Source organism: Xiphias gladius, chromosome 12, assembly GCF_016859285.1.
Source record: "Xiphias gladius isolate SHS-SW01 ecotype Sanya breed wild chromosome 12, ASM1685928v1, whole genome shotgun sequence".
Lineage (NCBI taxonomy): Eukaryota > Metazoa > Chordata > Actinopteri > Istiophoriformes > Xiphiidae > Xiphias > Xiphias gladius.
The window spans coordinates 2,765,058-2,785,953 of record NC_053411.1 but is presented as its reverse complement, the minus strand read 5'-3'; the positions used below and the strand labels follow the sequence as shown (position 1 = coordinate 2,785,953).

General features: G+C 38.6%; 1 protein-coding gene across 5 annotated transcripts in view; it reads left to right on the top strand.

The window, feature by feature from the left end:
* The window catches only part of LOC120797123 (calcium/calmodulin-dependent protein kinase type II delta chain), a 113,363-nt gene that overhangs the window by 48,124 nt on the left and 44,343 nt on the right, over positions 1-20,896 (top strand). For all 5 annotated transcript variants that reach the window (XM_040140433.1, XM_040140430.1, XM_040140432.1 and 2 more), the window contains exons 4-5: positions 9,161-9,220; positions 16,713-16,767. In XM_040140433.1, the coding sequence (XP_039996367.1) occupies positions 9,161-9,220; positions 16,713-16,767 (115 nt within the window). The remainder of the gene's footprint in view (positions 1-9,160; positions 9,221-16,712; positions 16,768-20,896) is intronic.

Sequence of the window (20,896 nt, the reverse complement as noted above, 5' to 3'; positions counted from 1 at the left end):
CTTCAAAGTGCTTCTCCAACTTTTCTCAAAGAACTCTGGCTTTTGTATGTCTTCATAGTATTGACCTGATGAATCGTACAAATAGGGATCTCAGTGCACACTTGGAGACAGTCTCTCCTCAAAGGCATATCAGTGTTGCCCTCATTTGTTCCAACAAAAATGAAGGAGGTAGTAAAGAATGAAAGAAGTGGCTTAAACCCTCCTTCAAAATTCTGACACACTTGTCCATTTCTTGCGTGGAGTGGACGTGATTGTTGGATGTCCCTCTGAATTTGGCCATTTGGAAAGGTGCGATCCAACAAGCTTTTTTGTCTGAAGCACACCGGGGCATTTAATGCTGCCGCAGGGATTCACTGTCTTTTGCCATAAGAAAACAGCTTACTCAAATACAAAGCTACTCTGCCTCTGATCGTGTGTAGAGTTATACTGCAAAGAACAGGACAAAAGAGCTGTTCTTCCAGTGGAATTTGAGCTAAAATGGTCAGTTCTTCTCAAAACAGATGAAGGAATGGAAGTCTTATCGGGGAAAAAAAACACCTTCACCATGTGTTCATGTCGTTTGGTTTCATCTGTGACATTCATTTCATTTGTATGTTATGCAGAATCTGTGGCCACTGTTGCGCTATGGATTTTTCTGAAAATCATTTTCATCCAAAGGCTTCACTGATCTAATATGGTGTTAGATTGACATTCAGTCTTGTGGTTAAAAAGTTTACCCATCTGTGGTTTTAACCATAGATAGTGTGTGTGTACACACATTGAAAAAGGCATCTGTTGTGGCAAAAAGTGACAAAGCAGTGTTCCGACGAAGCTCTGAATAACTGATTAGTAGTCCACCTTCTTTTCTTCTCTTCCCCTATCTTTCTCACTCTCTCACATCCACTCTTTCTTTCTCTCTCACTCACTCTTGCTTTCTCTCTCTTTTTCTTTCTCTCTCGCTCTCTCTCACTCTTACTCTCTTTTCACTCTCACTCTCTCTCACTCTCACTCTCACTCTCACTCTCACACACTCACAAACACACACACGCACGCAGGCACCAGAGGGTGCATGTCCTCTTATACCCTGGCTGTCATTACGGGACTATAAAGTGTATCATACTGTCATGTCTGCTTTTGAAACCCGTCCGGAGGTTTGATGTGGTGATTATCTGATTATTATATATCAGATGTGTTGACATGGGCCTACATGCTTGCAGCGATGAACGAGAGTCACAGTCAGTCCTCTCTTTGATTCACACGCAAGCCGCTTGCTTTTCCGTCTCACCTTTTGTAAAACAGAAAATGAAATAATTAACTGATGTATGAACCGTTGAACTCAGGAAGGCAAGGGTGTACTTATTCCACACAGGAGAGCAGATTAGTAAAACTAATACTGTTATTACTGAAATAAACAGCGTCTCTCTCCACACCTCCGTGGTTCTGAAAGACGCACAGCAGGCAACAGCAGCTACTTTTCATCTGTTTCCATATTCTTGGTATTCATATCCTTAATAGTAGGGATAATAATAAATAAAAGCTAAATCAAGCACTTCCTAAATGTTTTATCTGTCGTTTCTGACCACATACAGTTACGGCATCTGGTAAGTGTATTATTGCCTTTCGACCTCAGCTTAATTCCTTATGTGCCACTCTCCATCAGCTTATGCACAGACAACACTCTCAAAAACACACATCGATGCACACATAGAGAATCCTAGCTAGCTACAAGTAAATGCATTTTGACAGGGCCCTCTTATTACAATTCCTCCAATTTCACCTATACCCAAGAGTCTCCAGTGCATCTGCAACTCCACCAGTGAATAAAGCCATGATGATTATGATTACTAATGATGATTGTCAGCTCAAGCATCAGAATAGACCTGTGAGGCAGACTTACTTACCCCTCTGTGGGGCTGCACTATGAGGATTGGCACATTGATGAAAAGCATGTTTACATACCTCAAGTTATTATCTTATTCATGACACGGTGTTCTCGGGTTTTTCTAAGGATGTGTGTTTGGATTCCCTCCCTGTCTTAGAGGAGACAAGAATCAGCAGGGCCGGAAAGGGTTCCTTTAGTTCTGGCATTCAAGATTAACAGGTATTTATGGAGTTTATGGAGGCGATTTTACTGTTAAACACATGAATCAAAGTAAAATCCCAAATTTATGCAAACCCTCTTTAGCACACCCAGGGCAAGAATAGTCGCAGTGGAAGACTTGGTGTTAGAGACTAACCATTTAACCGCTGACACTGCCCTGCTGCTTCAGTCTGTCAGTGTGTTACAATTTACAGTGTCAGTTGAAGCAGTTACATTGTAGGAGATATTGCGCCAGCCAATGATGTAACCCAAGGGATTCCTGGGGCACGCCACACATCACTGGATGAACAGACAACTGTAACAGAAAACTTCCCATGAAAGACGTATCAGACAAACCATTTAAGGGCAGAACAACTGACAATGACCCGTTTCTTCAGTCTGTCAATTTGTATGTTATGGTTTAAAGTGTTAATACCAGCACTTAAATCGAACACTGTTAAGACTGAGCACCTGCCAGGACCCTTTGTCAAACATTCTTTTTCCTCCCGATACTTTTCTTTCCTGGTACGTCTGCAGTCCTTTTAACATAAACTGTTTGTCCTGGCATTGCGTGAAAAAGGGTGGCTCGGTCTTTTGGAGTGAGCATTTAAAGGTGAGAGCCTGGAAATTAGAGGATGTTGCCTGGGGGGATAAGGAAAGAAAAAGCATTATGATGTGTATGGGCTGTGTGGCATGCCGGGGGTGTGTTTTTTTTTATCCCTCACTTTTTCTTCCATTTTTGTTTCACATTCACTCTCTCTCTCGGCACCTAACTGCATTGCTCACTTATCACTTTAATAACAGCAGGTGAAAATGGTGAGGAATGACAGGTCTTTTCTTATACTTACTTAGCGGTCAAAGGTTAACAGCTTACTTTGCCTTTAATTTTAAATGGGGTAACATTAGGATATCCTGAGAATTTGTTTTTGTCTGAGATGAGCATGTGACAGTAATGACTGTGTGGGCACATTGAGGGATGTGGCTGAACCTGCAGGCTCTGGACGAGGAACCAGATGTGCTGCCTAACAGTACTGTGGAGGCAGCTCATTTGATCAGTTGGCTGCATTGAAAATAGCTGCTGTCCTCGTTTTTTGCGGCCCGATGACGATGTTCGGGAGCTCATCTGGGTTTTCTAAAATGGGCCAGCTCCAGAATGAATCACACCAAGGACTTAAACTGACGACTCAGAAACATCAAGGTGTCAAGATGCATTTTGTGCTATGGTGAAGTGGAGTGGCCTGTGAACCCCAGAAGAAGTTTTTGCCTGATTTTTGAAGACTGAGACTAAATACAAGCAATAAACAGTGTACCTGTGTACAAATGTTTGTAAACTTGAACATCTGACTATTGAAATCATAGGATGTTGTCTTAGGACTGCATAAAAATCTGAGTACCCTTACATACAATATGTAGCTGTAAGAGCTTTAGTTTTTTGTAGTGCTAAAGGAATTACAGTAAGTCACAGTCAAATACGTACTAAGAAAGTGAAACAAATCAAAGTTTCTGTCTCACACTTATTTTTAGTCAACTTGCTTCTACACTCATAGTTCTGCAATCCTAAATGCAACTAAATAGTTTGATATTTGTGCATAATCCTGAAGAAAAAAGCCCACTCAGCACCATCGATGAAAAGGTGTACCAAATATACCCTTTGTGTAAGGGCCCCACATATAGTATCTACTTTAATTTGCTGGTGACTGCTTTAATCATTTGCTTCAAAGCCCAGACATGCATCTTAGCATTGTGGAAGAAGATGGTGAAAGTACATTTTAACATTGTGATACAGTTGACGGTCGGATGCGCGGGATGGCTTCATGAATAGAAATAGCAGCTTTGTTTGTTCATGCTGCGTGAATACTATGCCTGGAAGGCTCAGTTGCATTCATATTTGACTCCTTACTGTAGATAAAGATGTAAATCTCTCGTTGCACATCTAGGCCTGAGTACTTCTTGAATTTTTTTAAATACTTGTAGAGCTACACCAATAAATCATCTGGGTTGGTATGAACGGCGGTTATTAGTTTATTCAACATAGATGTTTAAAGGTGTATGTCAGCTGATAGGCAAAATGAAATTACAGAACAGAAATGCCAAAGATGCGTAAGACATAGATCCAAATCAGTGTTTCCATTATCCGTCCACCAGTGAACACTGACAAGTTTATTTTTCAATTTTAATGTGGCACATTTAGTACTTTGGTCATAATTTTGTAAACACAAACTAAAAGAAACTATTTTTGTACGTCATGTGATTAGCCTGTAAAAAGAAATGTGTATCAGCTGATACTTTTATTTATTTTGTAACTCATGTATCAGTATTGCTACCTGCCTCAAAAATCTATCAAGCTTTATTGCAGACATAATACTTAGGTTTTAGTCGCAATACCAAAAAATTTTTTTTTTGATACCATACTTTAAGCAATATAAACATTTTTTCTACAAAATCTTTTTTTTTTTTTTTAATTCAAAAGAACAAAATATCTCAAAGTTCTTAAATGTTTATATAATAAGAAATACAGTAGTATAAAATGGGCAAAATAAATAAACAGCTTTCAGTACTTGGCAGTTTTTAATACTCTGCGCTATGGTTGCTATGGGAACTAAAATAGTATTGAGCCTTTTGTTAACTTTCAACACATATTACTTGTCTCAGAATTAATGTAAGCGAATATTGTCCCTTATATTTGGTAAAGGATACATCTAATTATCTGTTAAGTAGCTCCAAATAACATACAGCACACTGATAACAAAGAAAGTAAAGCAAAGGAAGGAAATGAGAGAGCCTGGCAAGAAGAGACCAGTTGCCTGTGGTTGGAGATGGTAAGTGAACCACTCATGCTGTAAATCCTGTTATGTCACAGATTAGCAACGTGCCATGCAGCGGATGGAAAGGGTGATGTGGAGAAAGGGAGAGAAGTCAGCATTAACCCGGTGACCATGAGGATTACAGCCTCTTTAAAAGCGCATTCCATTGGTCCGATTAGGATTAGGGATTTGTAACCCAAGGTGTGATTGAAGATGGTGTCATCACGTCATTTTGGAACCAAGATAGTATCACGGAGGAGCAGAAACACATTCCATTGGTGCAGGCCGAGACTGCATTCACTGCTTTTTGGAGGAGCACACGTTGACTATTGATTGGTCTGCTAATCCAGTTAGATGTATCAGGACACTGATAACATACACCGATGATACATCGTTTACAGGCAGTGTTGCCTACTTAGCGCTTTTTTTTCTGATTTACCAACTTTTCAGACCCTTTTAGCAATTTTTTTCACAAAGCATCTACCGACAAATCTAGTGACTTTTTGGATAATCCTTAGCTACTTTCCATAGAAGAGTCGTCAGTACTGCCCCGCAAGTGTGAGATCGGGCTTTCCCTCTGCAGGCACACCTCTCATTGCGTGTCATTCAATTGACTGCACAGCAGCAGACACAGACTGAATAAGCTTTTAACTTTCTCTCTAGTGATTCTTTTTACGAGTAAATATGGCCGAAATCAGAGCACAGCCATTGTCTTAAACCTATGTGTATTTTGATTTTGTCAGATGACGTCATGGTTATAAAATCCTGATATTTAGCAGTGCACAGCAGCAGCTTAGAAATGGCTTGGAAGTGACTGCTGGTTAGCATGTAGTCATAATGGGCCATGTTTCACTGTTTCATACTTGTTCCATTGTCTGACAACAGAAACAGAAAAACATGTAAATGACAACAGCTCTATCTGGAATTCAGCTGTAGTAAATTACTGTGAGCACAGAGAGTAGGAGAGATGCCATTAGATAAAGGGTGGTCAAGCCACATACTAGGTCTTGACAGAGTCTTTTTTAACATAAATTCAAAACATAAAAAACAACCTTGATGCCGATTTCATAGATTTGTTTTTCTTAAAGAATTTTGACCAAGATACCAACTGAGCAGGATTACAGTTGAAAAATCACTGTCATTACTCTCTGGTGGGCGAAATACAGTGTTTCCCACAGATTGAGCATTTAGTTGTGGTGGATGGTGGTGCAGCGTCTGACCGATGTGCAGGTAGAGACTCATGCAGTTTAGGGGGGGAGTGTAAACCAGCTTATTTTCTGTAGCTACTATTTACAGATGTTCCCTAAACGCCTCACATGCAGGCTATCATTAGACAGTAGCTAGGCATATACCTGCACTAAGCTGTTATCGGCTGATTGATCAGTGTAGTTGATTCATTGGACTAACTGTAATTTGGTCATAAACCAAAGTTTTTGACTTTTTTAGACAAATTTCAATTTGTCAGAGGATCACCAAAGTAATTACATTTCATCATGAGGGGAAACATGAATGTTTGGACTACATTTCACAGAAATCTAATTCTTGTCGGGATATTTCACTCAAATCAAAAACTTTCAGCCTCAAGGGAGGTACAAGAGGAAAAGCATCAGGAAAGTCATCAAGATTTTTTTTTTTTTTTTTTTTTTTTTCAGGATTACTAAGCAGTATCATCCCATCCTACTGCTGTGCATGTGGTGCACTCATGAGCTTCACCTGATGCCTTAGCTCCGTCTACATAGAAAGTCCTCTTTAAGGCTACGTCAAGCCCACTAATTAGCCACAATAGTGAATAATACATACGTTAACAAGAGCTGTTTATTAAATATTCAACGATCTTTTGGGTTACTTAGTCTCCATTAATTCAAAATCCTCAGAGCCTCTTTATTTGAATAGCACATCAGCTGAATGGGAGATGACCCCAGTGGTACCTCTTAAATGTCTGAGCTGCTCACAGTTTAGTACTCCATTGTATCCTCTGTCTGGTGTTATTATTGCTGTAGTGGATAAGTGATTTTTGATTAAAAACTGTCTGCTTCATTTATTTTTAAATAATTGCTTATTTCTATCAGCCTTTTCACTAACAGATGCCGCTGTAAACTTGATGTTTTTAAGGGTTACATCAAATGTGGTAACAGTCAAAAGTGAAAGTAAAGAAATGGGAAGCAGAAGTTCTCCCTGCACAGACTCTAAGTATCCTGAATAGACCCCACCTTGGAAAAACACTACACAATTTAGTTCCTAGCCTCAGTCTCAGAAAAACTATTGCTATTACTGTTTGCGAAAAACAATGGGCACATTCCCTTACAATGAATCAGAGACTCATCTCTGTGGCAGTAAAAAAGCAACATAACATTTTTGTCCCTCACGTCCTCTCAGGTTGGGAATAACAAGGCCTATCCACAGTGATCAAATACACAGCCTGGATTAAACAACATGAAGACCTTACTATATATAAATATCAGGTGGTTAATGAGGGATGTGGCAACTCTCTGCCTTCTGAGATTTCTGTCATAAGGATAAACACTGACAATGGCTTAGGCACATGACATATACAGACTTAAGATAGATGTCTCCATTTATCAGTGGCAAAGGACCACTTATATACTGTATGCATGACAATAGTTGCATGACCAAGCAAGGGAGTCCAGCCTGTTGTTATTACACTATTTAGCCCACTGCCCATTTTTTTTCTTCACAGAAAGCAATTTTGTTTTCATATAAGATGTGTCTTTCAAAGACTGAGCTTTAAAAAACCAATCTCCAATATATTTTTGTAGTTCTGATATACTTAAGTACTTTGAAGTAACGTAAACATTTGTTTCACTTCTTTTGACAAGATGATTGCTGTTTGACAGAAATGTCCTAACTCAAGGTCCAGTTACTAGCTTGTACTCTCAACAGTATCGCATGGTCTTTATTGGCAGATGGAATTAGCTCAGTTGCCATTGAGAAGGATCTGACATGCAAGCTCAGACGCTGTTATGTTTTATCAATCCTATTTAAGCATGTAAGTTCATTCTTGACCTTGAAAATAGCCGTTTGACTCAACTATCAAGCTTTGCTGATGAAAACCATGTTACAATTGAAGGCTCCAGGAAAAAGTAACTGGACCTTGAGTTGGGACTGTTTTGTCAAACTACCATTTCCAAGGTCAAGAATTAACTTTCATGTAACATTATTGCTTTAATTTATTTACAACTTAGAAAAAAATCAAATTGTACAAAGGTTGCTGCAGTCACAATGCAGTGCAACATACCTGCTGTGCAAGATACACATTTTTAAAAAGCTGTGGTGCTAAAAGCAGGGGTGTCTTTTGTTTCGCTTTCATATTTTTTGCCATTTTCATTCGGATGTTTTTAATTTTCATGTAATGTGTCTTTCCCACTCTCTGTCTCTGTTCTTTACATTTGTTTCTCCCACATCTTGAACCACTGATGCATTTGGCTCTGCTGCAGTGATCAATCTTTTAGCAGCTGTTTATATAAATGTCCCTTCCCCCCTTCTGTGTTCTGTGGTCCTATAGGACTGCCCTAAAAATGTGTTTTTAATAGTACTGCATTTCCATATTTTTTCTTTTGCAAAACCTTGGTAGGGCCTCATAATCAATACAGACACCCTTCAGACTCATTAGTTAAAAATATTCTTAGAAAAATCTGCCTCCTTTGTCTCTTTGGCTTTGCTGGTATATTAAAGGGGCTGCTCCAGAGTGCTTGTATTACACTTTCATGTACTTGGAGGAGAGAGACAGGTTTAAAACAGAAGTGTCCAAATCATAATAGCAGAGGCTGAGCTATTCTGGCTTTTTTATGCTGTAACATTTTAAAGCTCCAAAAAGAATGGCTGTTACATTGTTTTGCTCATAGGCTATGTAATGATGATGTATCTGTTTCTTACTTCATGGTCTATATACGTATAACCTTGGGAAGATAAATTTCCACTCAGTCATGTTATGATGGCATCTTATTATTCTTCAGTGTAGTAAATGTGGATTTATATGAAAACACATAAAAGCCTTAATAGATCATAGAATTGGCTTATATTGCAACCTCACCATACAGGATTGTACAGCTAACATGTACTGTATTAGCAGTAATACTGGAGACTGGAGTAGTACTGGAGATTTTTCCTCTAATTAATCTCCTGGCCTCAGTAGGCAGTAATGACTCTTTTACATTTTTACTGTTCATTTGTTTCCAGCAGGAGGGAGAGGTGGGCAGTGTTTGATATGTGGAAACTCTGTAGAAAGGTTTGAAGAATTGACAGATGTGCCAGATGTGTCATCTTTTTGTCTCCACAGATCACCAGAAGTTGGAGCGAGAGGCCAGGATCTGCCGCCTGCTCAAGCATCCCAACATTGGTAAGCAGTGCTCCCATACTATTTACTGTATCTCTTTCTGTCCTCCTCGTGACGTCATATGTAGAGTTATGTTTAATATATACAGTGTCTGTGTTTCAAAACATACAAAGGTTAGCCAGTAGAGGTTCCGTAGACGTATAGAACATTTTACATTTTCCTCCTAATTGCTTTTGACAATATACTGTAACTGCACAGAAGCCAAGGTATATTCCTCAGTCCAGCCATTTCTTCTTGTACACAATGACCATTTGATCATCAACCATATTTAGAAGTACACATTTTTAGCCACATTTTAGTCACACATACAGTACACACACACACTTGTTTTGTCACTTTGGAGGACATTGCAATGTCACGTCAAGTCAGGTTTATTTATATATTCCAAAATTCAAAATGACAATAACATAGACATCATCTGTACTTAGATTCTCAATTCAGGTAGGGGAAAAAACGTTTAATGGGAAAAACGGGAAGCCTCTTTAACTTACAATCATTCCCTAGACATGTACCCTAACCCTAACCCTAAGGTTGCCTTCAGAAGGACTTCAGACCATCATGAAACAACGGAGGCCCCTAATTCATTTGTATGAGGCCAGTTTAGTGAGAGAGCAGGGTGACAGCACAAAGCCAGACCGCGACATCAACAACATCATCTGGCAGGGTGCTAAGGTTGCCAATAAAATACATGCAAGCATACATTCCTAGTGGTGCGGTTATAAATTTTGTAATTGAATAGTCGTAAAATCCTGTCTAAGTATTTTTAAACACTGGGAAGTATTTTGCCATCTGAAAATCGTTGATACTCATGTATCTGTTACTGAAACTGGGATTCCTGCATTATATTTTATTTTTGATGGTCATGACTTTTTGCCTATTCAGTCCCTTGCATTGTCTACAAGCATGGCCCTTTTTCTGTCTCTGCTGACCACTACATGCCTAGCCCCAAACCTCGACCCTAATCCTAAAAGCATGGTTATATTACATTTCCATTCGGTCACGTGATGCCAAGTTTGTGATACAGGTTATAAATAAATATTGGAGCCACCTGGATATAGCAGCGAAACAGGAAAAACACACATGAATTTATCCATCATTTGGGCTTCAGTAGAAATAAATGGGATACAGATCAAATATTCATATAATGGAAATCTAACGTGACCATGGCTTTACCCAAAGCACAAGAACAAGTTTGTATATCTTTATGTCTGACCACATGAAAGCCAGAAGTGTTTGTAGGTTGTTCTGAATAGCCATACTAGCCAGGTGGAGTGAAAACCTGTTGTAGAGACGGGGGAGATGTGATTTTGTTTAAATATGGGAATAACTGCCGATGTTTTCAGACAAGTCTCTCTTGGAATTATTCATAGTTTTGCATTTGTTTGTACTCGGGTCTCTTTTTTTTTTTTTTTTCCTAACGCTAACCATAACAACTGACATTTTAGTTACATTCCAAACCCTAACCCCATACCCTGGCCTTCTCCAAAATGAAGGGTGCTCCAACTGAAGGGTGAATCCCCACAATGTGAGTGGATGAACAGCTTTATGCCCCCACAACCTGATTAATATAAGTACACACTTGCTAGAGAGCGTAGAAATTCTTAACTGGAAATGTAAGAAAATATGCTCTGCCTTAAGCCATATTGCTATACTCTGGCTTGTGCATGGGTTATATCTACAAATAGAGCACATCCGCATACATGGCTCCCTTCCCCCTTCCCCAGCACATACACACATACACATACAAACACACACACACTCCCCTCCCTCCCTTGCTTTGGGAGTCATAGAGGCCAAACAACTGTAATTACCCCTCAGTAACGACTTTGCAGTACACTAAAAACTAGCATTTATTTATTGTTTGGTGGGTGTTGTTTTTTTTTTTTTTTTTTTCTTTGAGCGAAAATGAGAGATGAGTGGGTGGCAGCGACAAATGAATGGATGATAGGGGGCTATTTGGTTTGCTGGTCTATTGTCAGAAATCAAATAACCAACATATCAACGTGGAGGGTTTAGTTAAGAGAGGGTTATTTCACAAAGGTTTAGGTTCCCATGTCTGTTACCAGAACTAAACCAAGGCTTTGTTTCAATGCAACATAGCAATTTCATTTTTGACAGACCGTGTTAATAGGTGGTTTTTTAACAGCCAACATAAAAGAGCTCTTTAAATAGATATTAACTCTGATTCACATGGGGTCCAGTCGCTTGACACAATTAGTAGAGAGGAGAGAACCAATTATGAAATTCATACTGATATTTGAGAGTAATAAAAGTGAGATGACAGTCACCCAATGCCAAAAACCATAATCTAAACATTTTAAGCTAAAGTTAAGTTTTAAATGAAGACAGTTTCGTTGAAGAATAAGCTTTTGGTTTGTTTTGTTTTTTACATTTTTAACAGTAAACATAAAAATATAAATTATTTTAAATAATAACTATGAAATAAAACATCAGATTGATTTGAGAAAAACTAAATTCAAATATACAGAAAAGTGCTGCCAATAAACATTTATTTCTGCAATTTACTGCTCTGCATCTAACCCAACACCAGTATATTAGTGATAACCTGATAGGCCTAAAATTTGCCAGCAGCTGTATCAGAGGATGGATATCTACAAGATTTTTCTTGAATAATTCTTTAATACTTTGTATGGTTTACATTTTGACAGTTAAAAATACTTTTTCTAAGACTTGTTCATCTTTATAGGAAAACAGCTGGCTGCTTGTGTTTGTTGCCGCGTTGGATAACTTTTTAGCTTTGTTGCTATGTTCCACAGTAGATCTCAACTGTTTTGCTAAGCCCTGTCCTTCATAGTCACTGCTCTGTCGCCTGTCAAACTTCCAGTTTTCACGTCAAACACTGATTTAGCATTGAAATTCTTTGTAGTTTTTGAAACAATGAGTATTTGATTTCGGACAAAGGTAGAAAAAGGTAGGCTTTTCATTTCTAGCCATATTAAGCTATAGTTAGCTTTGTCAGGGTTTTTGAAAAGCTTGTCTCCGCCTGACTTTTTAAAGTTTCCAGATGACTCATTATATAACAAGGACCCTGTAAAGGGGTCTTAAATATGCACTGGATTGCTAAATACATGTTACTGTGCTAAATTACTGGCCCTAAATCAACAGGTCCCAGGCATAATGTCATCACCTTCACATCTGAAGATCCATGTGGAAGACAAGGGAAAAAGAGAGCATGGTTCTTGTATTTCAGTGTATAGCTACGTTAACTTACTGAACATGCTTATGTTGGCAGCATTACACTTTTGCTCTTGTATTTTTGCCTTTTGGAATGGCTAAACAAAGACACCTTATATACAGAGTATTGCTCTTACTTTTGAGATCTGTCTCCCGTCACACAGTGATTGGCTGGTAGCAGGTGGTGCTGGTCTCATTACTATTCCATTCACACAGCGTCCAGCTCGAGGAAAGCCCTCATTCCTTTAAGGTCGTCACAGTGATAGATCTCTCAGATGTCACCAAGGAGATGGGCTAACGAAGACGTCAGAGAATCCCCACAGGGAGATCTTTCCCTTTTTATAATCGTTTTATCTATCATCTCATGCTCTGGGCTCTCTTGAGTACTGAAATTGGAATCAGTGTTGTCCCTGAGCATCCTATTTCATATTCATATAGTCACACACATTCACAGCACAATCAGTCTCACTGTTGACTGTATTACCAATAGAGTCCCTTTTTACCTAGGGAAAACATTGAAACTAGCAGCTGAGGTGTTCACTGCTGACCTAATAAGAAGCCAAACACAAATCAGTTGTGTGTTATTGAAACATAGAGCCAAAATCAATTGTAGCTGACCTTTCCATTGCGCTGCCTTTTAAAGATGCATTATGGTGGCTCTAAACTGTAATTGATCATTTTTACTAACCTGACTCCTCTAGGGTTGGCTTTCAGTAGCATTTTAATAAAGATTACACCAGTATTGAATCCAGTTCTGATCTGAAGTCATTAAAACCCCTAATTAGATCCATATAGGTTCAGTGTTCAACTTTTTTAAGTAATCACAGTTAAAAAAATAACTAATACTCAAAGATGAGCGGGCAACTTAATGTTCACAACCTGCAGCTAAAACCTAAAGATGCGATGAGCATCAGAAGACACGACATGTTGATTAAGTGTATGTGAAACACTGAAATAACAGGTGTAGCCCAATTATTTTTTGTGAATCTTGTTTTTTTTACGAACTACTCCCTCCAAATACTGGAGATCCTGATTCAGAATCATTTATTTGATAAGCTTCAAATATTTATATGGCTTGCGTCAAACTTTAACTGGGAGATTCTGACTACTGAGACTGATGTGCTATGATAATTTCAGTAAAGACGTTTCACCACTCTGTTGGTCCTGTTGAACTGCTAATATGTACAGTTCAACTGCGGAATTAATGTTTATTAGCTACAGCTGATAGTTTTCAGGTTACATCTGTAATTTCAGCACTGGTCGCTGCTGGCAAAAAATGAGCAGCTTGTTGCCATGTTTTATAGAGCTGGTTAGTGGTTAGTCAAGTAGCAGAAAAGCAATCAGCTACTATTTTGATAATCATTTCAGCCTCTTTTCAAGGAAAAGCACTTGCTCATACCATCTTTTTAAATGTAATTATTTTGTGCTTTTCCATGGTTTTGGTAAGTTGATAATCTTTGGGTTTTGGGTTGTTGGTCAGACAAAAAGAGCAATTTTGAAAATGTCACATTAGACTGACAACTTGTGATTGACATTTTTCACGTTTCTGAAATTTTATAGACAAAACTAATCAAGAAAATAATAGGTGATAATGATAACGCTTGTCAGTTGCAACCCGACTGATCAATAAGACATGTTAACCTTGGAGCTTAGCAAATCCAGCATTTTATGATCTTGGAACCGGATCTCAAATGGAGCCAGTTACCAAAATCCAACCCGGGCTGCTCTATAATATTTTATATCAGGGCAGTAATGAAGACAAAATATTTACATTGTCCCCTTTTCCCAGGACTACTCTTTGACTGCTGTGAAGCTGTAACATACTATATTCTTCCTTTTAGGTTGCAGTGTATCCATGTCTATCCCTAGTAAATCAGGTATATATTTCCATAAAAATGTTGCCTTGTGCTACCAAAGCTATCTCAAGACTGGAACAGGCAATCTCAATGCCACAATCCCATGTGTGTAACCCCTGAGCTGCTGCTACAGTAGGTACTCCAGTCCTTGTCAGAGGCATCATGCTAGTCTCACTTTGGCCTTCCTGGTCACTTCACAGCATGTCGTTTCATGTCCATTACGCAGTGTGGCTAATTGGCTTAGTGAAACCTCACTGCTGGCAGAGTTCTTCCCTCTGTGCTGCCTTCATCTTCTTCTTGTTCAGAAAAGTGAAAGAGACAGCCTTGCTCCCTGACATCCTAAAAATAGAGCATCTGCACATCATATGTCTGCCAATAAATCCAAATGCAGAAGCATGTTAGTGAGTTTACATATCTATAATATGGACTGAAACAAATTTGTCGTGCACCACTGTGTTTCTCATGCTGAGACACGAATTATAATTTGTGCTAAACGCACTGTACCATGTACCGTACATTTAGGGTTTTAAAACCTTCATGAAAACTGTGTAGCTACCAAGAGCGTAAAATTTGGTAGGGATCGTAGGGACATGTCCCTACCAATATCAAGCGACTACGGAATTGTCCCTAGCAATAATTTTTATTCAGTAATTCAAATATAGCCACTGTTGTCCGTCAGTGTGTAGTCAACGTGTTTGGTACACAAACGGTTAACAGATCTCATTCTCTACTATGTGTCCCACCTCACTAACCCAGTATTGCTAATAGGATTGAATTTGCTGTTTCTTGCTAATGTCTGGGAGGATACAGCTACATCTGGTTGTAAGAATTGCCAAGCTTCATAAACTAGATGTGCATGTAGGGGAAGTGCCAAAGACAACGTCCATATACTAACAGCTCTGTGCAAGAGAGTAAAAGAAAAATCACGTCTCGTATTGATTCAGTAAGAGGCAGTGTTTTTTTCAGTACGGGAAAACCCATATTATACAGCAACCCTAAATGTGTGTGTGTGTGTGTGTGTGTGTGTGTGTGTGTGTGTGTGTGTGTGTGTGTGTGTGTGTGTGTGTGTGTGTGTGTGTGTGTGTGTGTGTGTGTGTGTATAGCTACTTTACAACAAGTCAAAGTGTAGGTCCCTTAAAGAAAATATTTTCTCGATTGCTAATGTGTAGGGTCAACATTAATGTTAATAATAATAATAATAATAATAATAATAATAATAATTTCCTCCCTCACATGACATGCATCCTGCGTTATTTTGTTAGGTTACAGAAGCAACCCGATTGTGTAGTAGCTCAGACAGGGAAGGAGAGGCAGGGTCACAGGTGAGGTCGAATAATGACTTGGTGATATGTCAGTAGTGAGGTTCAGTATTGTGACAAATGTTAGGCTGAAGAAGTAATATATAACTAGAAAGGCACTCAGCAAGCGAGTGCCGCCAAGGCCAATGTCAAACAACACACACACACGACTTCAGAGAAACAAAATTCAAATTCACAGTACATGATCCAGATCTTCTCCAAAATTAAACGGGTTCCTCCCCGGCCCAGGCCCCATCCCTCCACCAGGTTCATTGAAAATTGGTTCAGTACTTTTTGCATAATCCTGATTACAAATAAAGACACAGACACGGGTGAAAAGATATCCTCCTTGCTGGAGGTAACAAAAGTTCATCAAAGTGTGTTTGAAATGAGAGCTTGTGGACCGCTTTTATGTCCCCACCAATGTCAAAATCAAACCTACACCCTAGGTAGCTACTGACATTAAATTTTATTTTCATGTATTCTTTTATTGTAATATTACAATAGAAGAATACATGAAAACTCGTAATACAAGGCACTAGGCTTGAGCTGACAAGAAATTTAAAGAAATCTGCTCTGTGAATTCATATAAGCTACAGCCATGGGCTCTTACTGTACTGTGACCATGAAACCTATGTAGCTGAATATAGGTTCACATTAATATTTCAACGGCATGTTTGACTGTCCACAGCCTCTTAGAGAGAATGAAAGTGAATATTGTTAATAATTTATTTTTATATCAGCATACGAATCAGCTCTGAGAACACATACATTGATGCAGAAAATCTTACAACATTTAGGGGTTTATTATTACAAATACCTGTCAAAGATCTGCAAAAGAGCAAAAAACACTTGTAATTCATTTACATTCAAGTGGGTAATGTGGGAGTTTAAATGCTGTTTATTGGCAACACTTTATCTAGAGGAAATCAACCAGTGATATCTAAAACCCTTAACCACAATTCTCACTGAGAAAAGATAACAGTTAACTTGTGTTCAGTGCTCAATTTGTGATTCAGTGAAGTGTTCTTAAATCACAGTTACCTACTGTTGCCAATGTGGCAGATTAGCTGGTACAGTGGAGTAGTATTTTATATAATTAAATAACTTTGATTTCTCTCTTCCTCTCCCCCTCCCCCCTTACAGTGCGGCTCCATGACAGCATATCAGAGGAAGGGTTCCACTATCTGGTCTTTGACTTGTAAGTGCAGGATTTTGATTTTGCACTTCACCTTTATGAACCTCTAAGACACTCACAGGACACTCCACATGGTTTTAAAAGCATGCCAAACACACAGGAACACACATCCACATCATGCTCGGGAGAGGTATCTGCCAGCTGCCAGTCATGTCCTGTCACTGGTGTGTTTGCCTTCTCTTTGCAAAATCTGTCACAGCGACGCTGTGTGCTCAGTCATCAGACACTTTCACTGTGTTTGCACACCGCTTAGAAAACATCATATAGATACTTGAGCTCACGATATTCGACTGCATAAGACTGCATCGTGCACGTATGCACAAAATATACATGAGCTGTCTTGCATAATGTAGGATCATGTACAGACTGTGCAACTCTCTAAATGATGCTTACACAGATGGCAGGTAGATTACTTTATTGACTCATATCTCCATCAGCCACCTGCTGCTTCTCTTTCAGTGAGTAGTCTGTTCATTAGAAGCTAATTTTATCACCAAATATCAGTCTGACTATTTGAATAATTTAAATCTAAAATGGGCATCATCAGGGCTTAATTGTGTGACTGACAAATATTTCATAAATATTTCATATCACAAATTGCTGTTATCTCATTCATTTTGGATCCACGGGTTTTAAATATTATCTGATTCTTCCCTTTCAGCAAAGAAAAGCTTATAGCAGATTTCAACTGAATTGAAGTTTATTTTAATTGTGTAGGCAGAGTTCACAAAATGTTAGCCAAATAGAATGTGTTCTTGTATCCGGGTCGTTGAGCTAAGAAAAAAAAAAAAAAATTAACAGCCTACATTAAATGTAACCTATGTACATAACATAATTTCAATAAATGTTTGTGGGTGAACTTTTAAATAGTCTAGAGTACCCCTCCTGCTATAGCTTAGGGGACTATCTTGACTCAAGACGGCTAATGTAGCTACAGTAACATTGACATTTATTACATCATGCAAAAACATAAATTAAATTACTCAGAATTATTTGATATATTGCCCAGGCTTATGTTGAACTACTCCTTTTGCAAAGTGAATTTTGTACATTGCTGAAAATTGTCACCTTTACTTAATCAGTCCTCTCTAATTATAATGATAGACCTCACTATCAGTTAGTACCTCATTAAATAGAGATATAACAGACAAGCAGAAAAGGAATGGGAGATTTTGACAACTTAGTGTTTCAATATATTACCTCACAGATACAAGTAATTTTATCAGAGATGAAGTGCAACATTTAGTTGCACTATGACTTGCTGAATAAGCTGCCCAACAAATGCAAGGGTGACAAATGCAGTGCAAAAGTCCTTTTCTTTGCAAATTGAACAAATGGAAAAAGCTGTACGAATGTCAACACCAGTCCGTTGTGATACTAAATGGTTTATTTGCTAACAAATGACTGCATATTCTTTGCTGGTAATGTAAGCTATAGATAACAGTGCAAGTTTCTTTTCATTGTCTCTCAGTGCCACTTGCTTAAGGCTTGGAGGCTGAAGGACCATTTCTGATGTATCCTAAAAGACCTTTTTCCTCTTTCAGGAACAAAGAAAATCCTTTGACACAGAAAGCACTGACCTCTTGTGAGCTTTAAATATGAACCTGTGGACTTTTAATAGTTGGACATTTTGGTAAACATGCTTATTAAATTTCTTGGCGAGAGTTAGATGAGAAGATCGATAGCACTCTTCATTACCTCCATTTAATTTGCACACAAACCAAAGTGTAAAAATTACACATTGTGGTTTTTATGGGAGTTATGTGCCAGACTATTTCTTGGCAGGGCGCAGCCACTTCCCTAGAGTCTCAGCAAGCTGAGGCTATTGGGCTTACTCAGAGTACTTACAGTGGCATACAGTATGGGCACCCCATGTCAAAATGACTGTCACTGTGAATAGTTCAGAGTAGAAGATGACCTGATCTCCAAAAGACATAAAATTTTAAGGTGTAACATTATTTTCAACATTCTAAGCAAGATTAGTGTATTATTTCCGTTTTGTAAAAGTTGAGTGAAAATAAATGAAAGGAGCACAATAGAAAAGTTTAGGCACCCCAAAGAGATTTGAGCTCTCAGAAAACTTTTACCAAGGTCTCAGACCTTCATTAGTTTGTTAGTGCTATGGCTTGTTCACATTCAATGTTAGAAAAGGCCAAGAAATGCAAATTTCAAAGCTTTATAAATACTCTGACTCCTCAACCATGTCCCAACAATCAGCAGCCATGGGCGCATCTAAGCAGCTGCCTAACACTCTGAAAATAAAATAATTGATGCCCACAAAGCAGTAGAAGCTTAAAGAAGATAGCAAAGTTTTTTCAGGTAGACGTTTCCTCAGTTCGTAATGGAATTAAGAAATGACAGTTAACAGGAACGGTGGAAGTCAAGTTGAGGTCTGGAAGACCAAGAAAACTTTCAGAGAGAACTGCTCGGAGGATTTCTAGAAAGGCAAATGAAAACTCCCGTTTGACTGCAAAAGACCTTCAGGAAGATTGATCAGACTCTGGAGTGGTGGTGCACTGTTCTACTGTGGAGTCACACCTGCACAAATATGATCTTCATGGAGGAGTCATCAGAAGAAAACCTTTCCTTTGTCCTCACCACAAAACTCAGTGCCAGAAGTTTGCAAAGGAACATCTAAACAAAGCCTGGTGCATTTTGGAAAAGTCCTGTGGGCTGATAAAGTTAAAATAGAACTTTTTGGACGCAATGAGCAAAGGTATGTTTGGAGAAAAAAGGGTGCAGAATTGCATGAAAAGAACACCTCTCCAACTGTTAGGCACGGGGGTAGATCTATCATGTTTTAAGACTTGAGTTGCAGCCAGTGGCACAGGGAACATTTTATTGGTAGAGGGAAGATTGGATTAAATTAAGTACCAGCAAATTCTGAGACCAAACATCAGACCGTCAGTATAAAAGCTGATGAAAAGAGGATGGCCCCACAACAGCATAATGATCCTTAATACACCTCAAAATCCACAATGCACTACCTCAAGAGGCACAAGCTGAAGGTTTTGCCATGGCCTTCTCAGTCCCCTGACCTACACATCATTGGAAATCTGTGTTTGAAACTGTAAAATATGGAAATAAAAAAGTAATCTTGCTTAAAATGTTGAAAAGAATGTTTCACCTTTAACTCAATTCCTTTTTGAAATCAAGTCATCTTTTACTTCCTGAACTATTCAGTGACAGAAATTTTGACCAAGTGTGCCCAAACTCGTGCCACTGTTAATCTGATTTGAATTTTGAAACATAACATTCGTTGTTTGAAATTAATGTAAAATTTACATAGTCCCACCAAGCATTTCAGCTGTATAAGGACCCACTGTGACAAATTTCAAGCTTGTTAGTTAACATAAGCTTGATGCTTCATTTCCTCCCAGTTTCAATCTGTTCCAATGAAGCATAAAATGTGAGCTATCTGCCTCATTTCCTGCAGCATGAAGCACTACAGTGGATATAAATAGGAAACATACCATTAGTATGTTGCTTTGACCATAATTTTTTTTCTTTTTTCTGTGTCGTCAGCTCCTCATCTGTGTTATGTATGCCTCCAAGTCCCATAAGGCAGCTTGCTGTTTATTGAATCCTCCAACCTCTTTTACTGTAGTCAGTTGTTATCCTCTATATCTTATTACTTTTATTTCCCAATTTGTCAATAAAGCAATCAATTTCCTTTCCTCATTATAAACCTAATATCCTTGGCTTCCTCTGTCACTTCATTTAACCTTCCTTCCTTCCTTCAATCTTCCTCTCCCTCCTCCCCTTTACCCGCCATTACTCACATCTCCCTGATGCCTCCTCGCTCCTGTGTATTGTCAGGTGTTGTTTGCAGTCTAATCTGACAGCTACAACGGAAATTGCTTCAAATTTATTTTAAATGCTGTCATTAATTTGACTATGGGCCATAAAAAAGAACAGAGGGTGTTCCATTCTTGGCTAAAAGACAACACAGATAAAAAGCATTCCCCTCTTTTTCCTAAATTGAAGAAAACCTGCCTGCAATGATGCAAGGACATGCAGTCGGGTAGCGTAAACTGACCAACAATAGGGGGGCTAATATGTAACATCTCCAGAGGTTCAAAGTTTAAAACCTTGATTTTAATTTTATGTTTATTGAGTGGGGTGAAAAGCA